Here is a 9,327-nt window from a genome sequence, read left to right as displayed (position 1 = left end):
GACTTTGCTTAGAAAGAAACTATGAATTATAATATGTGATTTATATTGAATTTTTTCTTAAATGTGGATTGAAGTTTATTAATTCTTACGTCAAAAAAAAAATTAATAACCAATTTTAATGATAGCAAATAATTAGTCACTATAGTAATTAATTTAGATACTAATTTATAAATTAAAAATTATTAGTAACTAAAATTGTTTCTAAAGTTGTCACTATAGTGATTTGGTCTTTAAATTGGTCACTAACATAGTTACTAAGATTTTAGCTATCGAAAAATTAGTCTCTAAATTTGTCCCTTTACTAACAACTTTAGATATAAATTTATAGACCAATTTTTTTGGTAGTTAAAATCTGAATAGCTAATGATAGTGATCAATTTAGAAACCAATTAATTATAATAACTAATTTAGAAACTATTTTACTTACCAATAATTTTAGTTTATAAATTGGTATCTTAATTGGTCATTATAGTGACTATTTATTTTTGTCATTGGTCATTAATTAAATATATTTTTATAATGACTTAAGTTGAACCACGTTATTTTTATACGTGACTTTTCTTCCTCTATTTACCTTTATCATCTAATTATTGGGGTTCTAAGCGTGGTTCTAAGAAAATTTGTTATCTGTTTCATAACAAATTTTAAAAATAAACTAAATTCGAATATAAATTAAACTATAAAATACTTTTTATGTATAAATTGTTTATATTTTGCATTTTTTTCATTTAAGCGTGAATTAAATTAAATTGTAAAGAAACTTATTTTATTTTTTATTCGTTTTCTCCCTCTTAAAAGTATTTTTTGAACAAATTATACAAACAAGATAAATAAGATAGAACCATGAAAAACATAATAATTTGATAAAATAAATTAGATAAAAAAAAGATATAGATGATGTATAAGATTTAAAATTATTGTTCTAAAATATTTCATATTTTATTTTGTCAGCGGTCATCTAAATATAAAAAAAAAAAAAATTCATATTTCTGTACATAGTAAAATGTTCCACAGAATGTATTTCACTACTTTATTGAATTGGAAATGATCTAATTTTAGAAAGGTAGGTAGTTAATGATTCTCTCATTTTCCTTGTAAACTCTGATGTCACACATTTTGCAGAATGGGAATCAGCAGAAGCCTTGTTAGTTATGACATTCAAATACGTTTGTTGGCAAAAGCGAAAAGATGATTCTTCTTGTGTCGGGCAAGCCCTGGCAGCCCCTCAGTGTCAATGTGTTCAGGTTTCATCCCTGCGGGCAGTTCCCATTGGAATGAGTTAAGAAGATTTGCAGTTATGAGCTCCACTGATGTAATTCCCAGTGATATGCCAGGGCAAATTCTACGTCCTGCACCGAACGGAATAAACTCAAAATCATGTCCCTTAAAATCTATCCCACTCTTCAAAAACCTCTCTGGCCAAAATTCTTCTGGGTCTTTCCAAGCTTCAGGGTCCCTCTGAATGGCCCACCCGTTCACATACAAGATTGTCTTTGCTTCTATTTCATACCCATCTACTGTGAAACTTCTAATGGCTTCTCTTGGTAGCAGTGGTGTTGGTGCATAAAACCTCAGTGTCTCTTTTATCACTGCCTGCAGATATACAAGCTTTTCAACATCCTCTTCCTCTATGAACTCCTTCTTGCCACACGCATTTCGAATCTCTTCTTGGGCTTTCGCCATTGCTCTTGGGTTCTTCATCAATCCGGTCATCACCCACACTGATGTGGCTGCAGTAGTGTCTGTCCCTGCCACAAGTATGTCCTGTCACAGTCGAGTACGAGTTCATATCACCAAATTTTTCTTCACTACATTTTCTGTTTGCTAATAATTTAACTTGCACCTTCTGTTTACTTTAAAACATAAGATATAGATGCTGAAGGTATGTTTATCATATGAAATCATATTTTGGATGTCACATGATATATAAAGGGGTTTAGTGAAGAAGGAAGATAGAAAATGTTATGAGTTCAACTACTTCATTAATATTTTAGAATTATAAGATTAATTTGATAAATTTAGAAGAAAAAAAAGAGATAATAAGTTTAACTTTTGTACGGACAAAAATACTAATAACTAACCTTCGTAAATGTTCTGATAAAATAATAATGATATAGAAACCGTAATCATCATGTCATCAATTGAAAAAGCTTGAATTATTGAAAAAGTGTGGCAGTGAAAGAATTGTTTTCTATGCATTGGATTTTGACGTGAATGAATTGGGGACAAATTTTTAATGTAAGAGATAAGATACAATATTCAATCCAAAATCCACAAAAGTTTAGATTTGCGAATCCTTTTATTTATATACAATTCATTTTGCTTATTTTTGAGTCTTCCAACTCAACTTAAATTCTTAATAGAGTTATTTTCCAGATAATTTATCTGATGGAATCTTCACAAACATTTAAGGAGCTATCGCTAATTCATCCCTAATTCTAATTGTTTAACCGAACTACTCTATATACACTTAAAGTTTCGTGATTTCTAAGGTTATGTCATGATTTATAATCCACTTAATGCATGGATTTGGGTTGAGCTTAGTTAAAGACGAACTACCACATATTTAGCTACTTCATATTTAGCAGTAACAAAATAGAAAAGCATGAAAACATACCAAGATGATAGCTTTGATTTGATCATGGGTGAGGTCTATTGACAAGTGACCCTGCTTCTTAAGCTCAAGCAACACGTCGACAATATCCTCGTCTTCTTCATTTTGTTTAACCCTATTTGGATCTAGGTGGTCGTCAATGACTTCTTGGAAGAACACATCCAAGGCCTTGAAAGTGTTTTCAAGCCGGCCAAACAAGCCGGTGAGTTTATCAATCCACCCCAAGAACGGAATATAATCCGAGACAAAAAAAGAAAGCAACATAGCCTGTGAGTCCTTTAGAAGCCCATGGAACCTGCTTCTCTCAGCTCCTTCTTCATCGTACTTTCTCCCAAATGCAACCCTACAAATGATGCCGCTTGAGACCGACATCATGAGCTCACTCAAGTTGGTTAGTTTGGAAGAACGAGCATGCCCAGATAAAATCTCCATCATCTGTTTGACTTCAGATTTTCTCACACTGGAAAAGCTGGAGCTCCGTTTGGAGCTGAAGAAATGGACCACACAGATTTTTCTAATTTCTCTCCAGTAGTCGTTGAAGGGAGAGAAAATCATCTCTTGGCCGTTGTACGTGAGTTTTAGAGGGCCACGTGAGGGAGGCCTGGTGCAGACATCGATGTCGTGGTCTTTAAGGATGTCCTTTGCTAGTTTTGCAGAGGAAACAACAATGGCTTTCTTGAAGCCTAATTTGAGGGAGAAAAGGGGACCATACACCTTTGAGAGCTGCTCCAGTTGGATATTCAATTTTGAACTATCAATTTGGTGAAGATTGCCAATGATAGGAAGGCCTCTTGGTCCTGGTGGACGTGGTTTTGATGGCTTCTTTTTGGCTCTCTGGTTGTTCAGGATGATCGCAGCCATAACCGAAAGAGAAAAGATAATGAACAAAAGTAGCACCATTTTCAATTAGGTAGAAGAGTTCTTGGAAAATATCCTTATCTATAGGTGATGATAATTTTACCTCCCTTACAAGATATCTATACTTCGTACCAGGGTAAATCTCCAAGTTATAGGTAATTTAATTTGGTATTTTAAGAGTTGGAAATAGTTGAGACAATAATAATTTTGATATACTTTTTACTGTATTTTTTTTTAAATGTTTTCTTGGAAGAAATCATGATGGGTTTTCGAACTCGTCATAAATCATATTTTAAGACGTGATAATCGATTCTAACGTTATTTCAATCGATTTAAAATATAAACAATTCTTATTTTACAATTCAAAATATTAATATTTTAATTTGTTTTTTAACTTTAATATCATCATATATTATTAATACTAAAATTAGTCGTAAAAATAATGCTGTTATTTTGAAGGTATCAAGCTATATACCGGATCAATCATAGTATTGACTTTGGAGGAGACCCGGAAGTTCTAGTGCATTGAATTTTCCTGGGGCAAGTGTTCCAGGGTGGCACGGATATCATAATTCAAAGACAAATTTCATTTGTACAACTACAAATAAAATAACATTATCGTCTTCAGAATCAATCTTTTTTTAACAACAGCATTTCATACCAAGAATAATTCTGAAATTACTTTCTTAAAGTCAATAAAATAAGATAATTATTTTTTATTATAAATAACATCTAAGAAAAAATAGTTTTGTAACTATATTATTTAGAATACATGAAATGAAATGTACAAATATAGTTATAAATTGGTTGTAAATTGACTATAACTTTATAATACTTATTAAATTTAGAAATTTCTTAGTATGACTTATGAAATCTCTATTTTGCATTAGTGTTTCTCTTGTTTTTCTAACAATTCTTCTTTTTACATTTAATTTAAATTTCTTTTCTTTCTTGTCTCTTTTTCTCCTTTTCTCACCTTCTTCCAATATTTACCATTTTTTATTGTTTTACTTTTTATGTAATTTATATCTTTCTTATTAAAAAAATCAGATTTATTTATTAATAAAACTTGTCGATAATCATAAAAGTCCTTTGGTAAATCGAATTTACCAATAACTTATTAGCAACCAAATTTTTTTCGATAAAAGGCTTGTTGACAAATTTTAGTGATAAATAAGAATATTTTTAGTAATTACTCACACAAAAAGTCATTGATAATGATCTAAATCTATGAAGTAATTATTTGTCGGTAAATATACATCATTAATTATTGAGGAATTATTTTTCATCTTTTGGTGAATATTGCCATTTGATCTCTCTTCCTCCTCCTCTTATTTATCCTTTTTATTTCTTCTTCCTCTTCTTATTCTTCCTTATCTTCCTATGTTGTTGCTATCCATTGTCACCATCGTCACTTCCATCATCGTCATTGTTGTTATATCCACCACCTTTGTAAAACTCGTGAAATTGGAATAAAGAATAATAAATAAATTACAAACAAATGTGATTTGATAGTACTCTAAGAGAATTTATTGAAAAATCCTAGGTAAGGAATAATGATAGCTTAAGTGGTTAAGAGTACTTAATTATGTTGAGAGGACTTGGGTTCAAGTTTAGTGTGTTTTAATTGTGTTTAATATTACCAAAATATTATGAATGCGGTAACATGGTTTAACCTTGTGTGAATTAATAGGAATAATGTGATGGTTTGTTGGTGTGCATGTGTTTAATGGGTTGAAAGGTTGTGGGTTTGAATCTTGGCTAAAGTAGGCTTTTTATTTTTTTATATTTTTGCTAAGTGATGGAAAAATCTAGAAACTGTAGAAATCCCCTGAGAAACCAGAGATGTAGCAGTTAGGGTGCAGTAATAAAAAATAATGGTCATAAAACCTTGAATTTAAATTAATTTAGTTTTTATTATTTGTATTATTTATTTTGGGCTGAATTTGGAGAGAGAGAGAACAGTGAGTGGGGAAAACAAAGACTCGTAAGGTGTGTCAAGTGAGGGTTGAGAATTGCAATCCAGAGCGAGAATTGGAGTGGAGGTAAGAAAGGGAGCTTTGGGAAACAAGAAAGAATTTATTTGGAATTGTTTGAAGCTAAAACACCAGGTAAGGGGAGCTAACCTTTTTTCTTCTTTTCCTTAGTATTGTTTGATTATGTGCAGAACAATAATTATAAGTTGAATTATAGAAGGATAAAGTGAGTTTTATGGATGATTTTAATATGATCTATAAGTTCTTCACGGATGAATCCATGGTGAAATTGTGAAATACCATTTTGGATTACGTTTTTTTGTGTACTGGGAGCTACGTCTTTTTTATTTGTTATAATTCAAACTGATTTCACTGATGTTTGGGTTTCTTTATTTTATTAAAGGCAATAATTTTTGGTGAAGGATTCATATATTATGTTAAGAAAAAAAATGGCAGTACGGGTTTATATATCTTTATAGTTTCCATAAAAAGTTGCCAATGTGATTGTTTGGTCTTGTTATACGTATATATGGCTACGGTGTTTTTTTTATATTATATAAGGTTTAAGATACATTATAAGCATTACGGCATTTTCATTGTTGTGTTGGTTATTTTATAAGGTATAAAAAGTTAGATTAAGAGTTTTGCGGTGTGGAAATAATCATTACGTGATGTTCTTGTTAATTACAGGTCCAATATTTTTTTTTTATTTAGGAATTAGTGCATTGAGATAAAGATAAAAAGGGTTTTGGTGATTGGAGTTGGACGTTTGGTATTCTATTAAATTATTATGTTTGGGTAGTTTAATAAATTTATAGTTATAATTTGTAAGGCTTTGGGAACTTTTACAGTTTGGAATTGTTGTGTTTGGTGATGGGAAAGTGAATTAAAGTATTTAAGGTCTGGTGGTTATTGTTGCCTTGGGCCAAATGCATTTTTCATGGATGACTATATGCAGAGTTTTTTTTTTTTTTTATATACATTGAAACTAATACTGATTAATTTGCTTCATTTATATAATGAGGATAATTTTGGGGGTTTCGCACTTCTAGTCGTTGTTTTATAATTCGGTATATGGTAAGCGTGGAGTATATTATTATTATTTTCGGTGCATGTAGCGTCTTTTAGTTACTTGACATATATTTAGTTCTTTTTTTTTGTGAGGGAAAAGTTTAATCATGGCAGCTTTCATCACCTTTATACCTATAAAAGTTTGGAGTTTTATTTTGGTTTGACAACCAATGCGTGTGTTAGTAACTTAGCGGGACAAACGATGGGGAATTTTTCTCTATGTTTAATTTTCATGCATTTTGTAATAAATTTTATGATGCTTTTTCTCTATTATGAACATGTAATAAAGATGGAGTAGTGTGATTGAACTATAGCGATATAAGTTTTAAATTTTCTCGCGTTTGGGAACTTTATATGATGTCTTAATTCGAAAAGAAGTTTTATGATATATGCTTTATCTAGTAATATCCATCTAGGGTGTTACAACCTTTCATCTCGTCCTTCTCCTCACCCTCCTTATGTTGCTCCTCCTTCTTCTCCTCCTAGTCTTCTTCCTTGTCCTCCTCTTTGTTCCCTTCCTCTGTCATGTTGTCGCCGCTATTGTCACCATTGTCTTTGCCATCGCCTCTTCTTCCTCTTCTTCTTATTTCTCCTCCTTCTCTTTTTCTTCTAATTCATCTCCATTTAATTTATAAAATATTTCTCGTCAAGTTTAGTGAAAAAATTGACGCCAATTTTGTAAGACCCGGAAAAATTAAATAATTATTTAACAAATGCGGGTAGTGAGAAACTTTATGACATTTAATGCAGGGGTTTATGACATGAAATGGTATTAGTTCAAGTGGTTGAGAGTACTTGGTCATGTAGAGGGACTTGGGTTTAAGTCTTGTGTATGTCAATTATGTGTTAATTTAATTGTTTATTATTTTTAGGTTAAAATACTCTATTGATCCTCGTTTTTGTACCAAAATCTCAATTTGGTCATCGTATTTTTATTAGTCTCAATTAGGTCCTCAATTTTGTAAATTAGTATCAATTCGGTCCTTTTTGTTAGTGTAGAACTAACACCGTTAAGTAGGTGCCATGTGTCAGCTCCTTGTTTTTTTGAATTTTTTGAATTTTTTTTAATATATTTTTTGAATTTTTTAATATATTTTTAAATTTTTTTAATTTATTTTAAAAAATAATATATTTATGCCACGTGTCACGTTTGTAGTGTGCCACGTGTCAATCTAATATGGTGACACATGTCAAATTATTGTATGAATCTCAATTTGGTCCTCATATTTGTTAATTTGATTTGATTTCAGTCCCAAAATTTTTTAAACATTTTTACTTTCATGTGCGATAAATCATGATGAGTGATAATATAATTATAGATTTATAGAAATTATCATGAAACATGAATTGGTTGTGTGGTTGTGCATTAGCCTTACAATTGTGTGGATGTGTGTTTCAACCTTAGCAAGATCATTTTTGTTTTTGGCAATCAATGGACATAATTCTTAGTTAAGGAATTGGTTATAGAGAGAGAGAGGACTATCTTGGGAGTTTTATTATGAACTATTTATAGTTATTTAATTTACCTTCAATTGCTTTTTGAAACTTGTAATAAAATTCATAGTTATGTTCATTTGAATTTAAGCGTGTAGAACAATTTTTAAAGATTTCCACGTTTTGGGAAGAGTATTTTATGACTATTGAGTTTTATTTATATATTATTTATTTTATTAAAGTAATTTTAAGATAAGGAAGTTACAAATTTTACTGATGGATTTATCGATGAAATAACAAACAAACTTTAGAAAATATAATGGTCGATGGATATTTAAAAATTCAATTACTGACAAATTTACCGATAAATTTTAAAAAAATTATTTGTAAATAACAAAATTCATTACTGATGGATTTATCGAGAAATTCTACCACAACATGATCAAAACCGAGGCAGAATACTAAAAATAATTGGGCCAAATGTCCTTCCTACACCGGTGCGTCCATTTTACCAACAAGATTGATTGACGAAAATATTCGTCAGTAATAAAAGTTATACATTACCAATGAATTTTATTAATAGATTTTATCATTAGATCAATTATTGATATATATTTTCGTTAATAATTAAAATCCTAAATTCAATGAATAAAAAATGCTAATGAATTATTTATTTATTAGGTAAATATATACGAAAAAGTCTGTCAATAATATGATATTTTTTTGTAGTGATTATTTATAATAATTTTTTTCCTGTTTTTTTTGAAGTATTTGCAATAATATTTGAAGACTTGATCAATTATTGGCCGGGAATTCTAGTTAGGACACTGTAATGCCCATGACCTTTCCATTAATAGAAGTTGTTTTGATTCTTGAATTTGATTTTTGTCAAAACATGTATTCCTTTCTAGATCATAAAATTGTTCTTTCAAACCCATGCCTATTGTAAAACATATAGAAAGACAAGAAACCAACATAAATAAAGAAATGGTTAGCAAAATTAATATAGAAAATATGGTGAACATCACCATTTTTGCTAAGTGTACACACTCAATTAACTTATGCATCACATTTGAAAGCCTTGACACTCTGTCTCAAATTCCTTTAGAGTGTGTTTGGATAGAGTATTTTAATGAAGCAATTCATTTTTTTGAAGAATTTAGATTTCTTTGTAATGAAATGCTTTGTTTGGATAGAGAAATTAAAAAGCATTTCAAATGCTAGCTTTTTTTTGAAGGATTTCAATTAGCTAAATTAGTAGAAATTCAAATACCCTCAAAATAGGTGAAATTTGAAATTCTTCTCACTCAACCTCACATTCTAGACGATGCGGATGGACACGACGACTCGGACGTATCCGACGACCCGGACGGG

At 30.3% G+C, this 9,327-nt stretch overlaps 1 protein-coding gene across 1 annotated transcript; it reads right to left on the bottom strand.

The window, feature by feature from the left end:
- Positions 1 to 965: 965 nt before the first annotated feature.
- Positions 966 to 3,564, bottom strand: LOC114183188 (cytochrome P450 83B1-like). Its single transcript, XM_028070112.2, has 2 exons — positions 2,618 to 3,564; positions 966 to 1,764 (listed from the first exon to the last, which is right to left on the bottom strand). Exons 1-2 carry the CDS (start codon positions 3,512 to 3,514, stop codon positions 1,159 to 1,161), a joined length of 1,503 nt encoding a protein of 500 aa, XP_027925913.1. The 5' UTR covers positions 3,515 to 3,564; the 3' UTR covers positions 966 to 1,158.
- Between the last annotated feature and the right edge of the window lie 5,763 nt (positions 3,565 to 9,327).

This window comes from Vigna unguiculata, chromosome 5 (genome assembly GCF_037176805.1).
Source record: "Vigna unguiculata cultivar grain cowpea cultivar isolate G323 ecotype 2 chromosome 5, ASM3717680v1, whole genome shotgun sequence".
NCBI classification, from domain to species: domain Eukaryota; kingdom Viridiplantae; phylum Streptophyta; class Magnoliopsida; order Fabales; family Fabaceae; genus Vigna; species Vigna unguiculata.
The sequence above is the reverse complement of the archived record's forward strand: the minus strand, read 5'-3'. Positions and strand labels throughout refer to the sequence as shown.

Coding starts and splice junctions, on each gene's coding strand:
- LOC114183188 (XM_028070112.2), bottom strand. CDS start 3,514: ATGGTGCTACTTTTGTTCATTATCTTTTCTCTTTCGGTTATGGCTGCG. Junction 1,765..2,617: donor AAATCAAAGCTATCATCTTG/GTATGTTTTCAT, acceptor CGACTGTGACAG/GACATACTTGTGGCAGGGAC.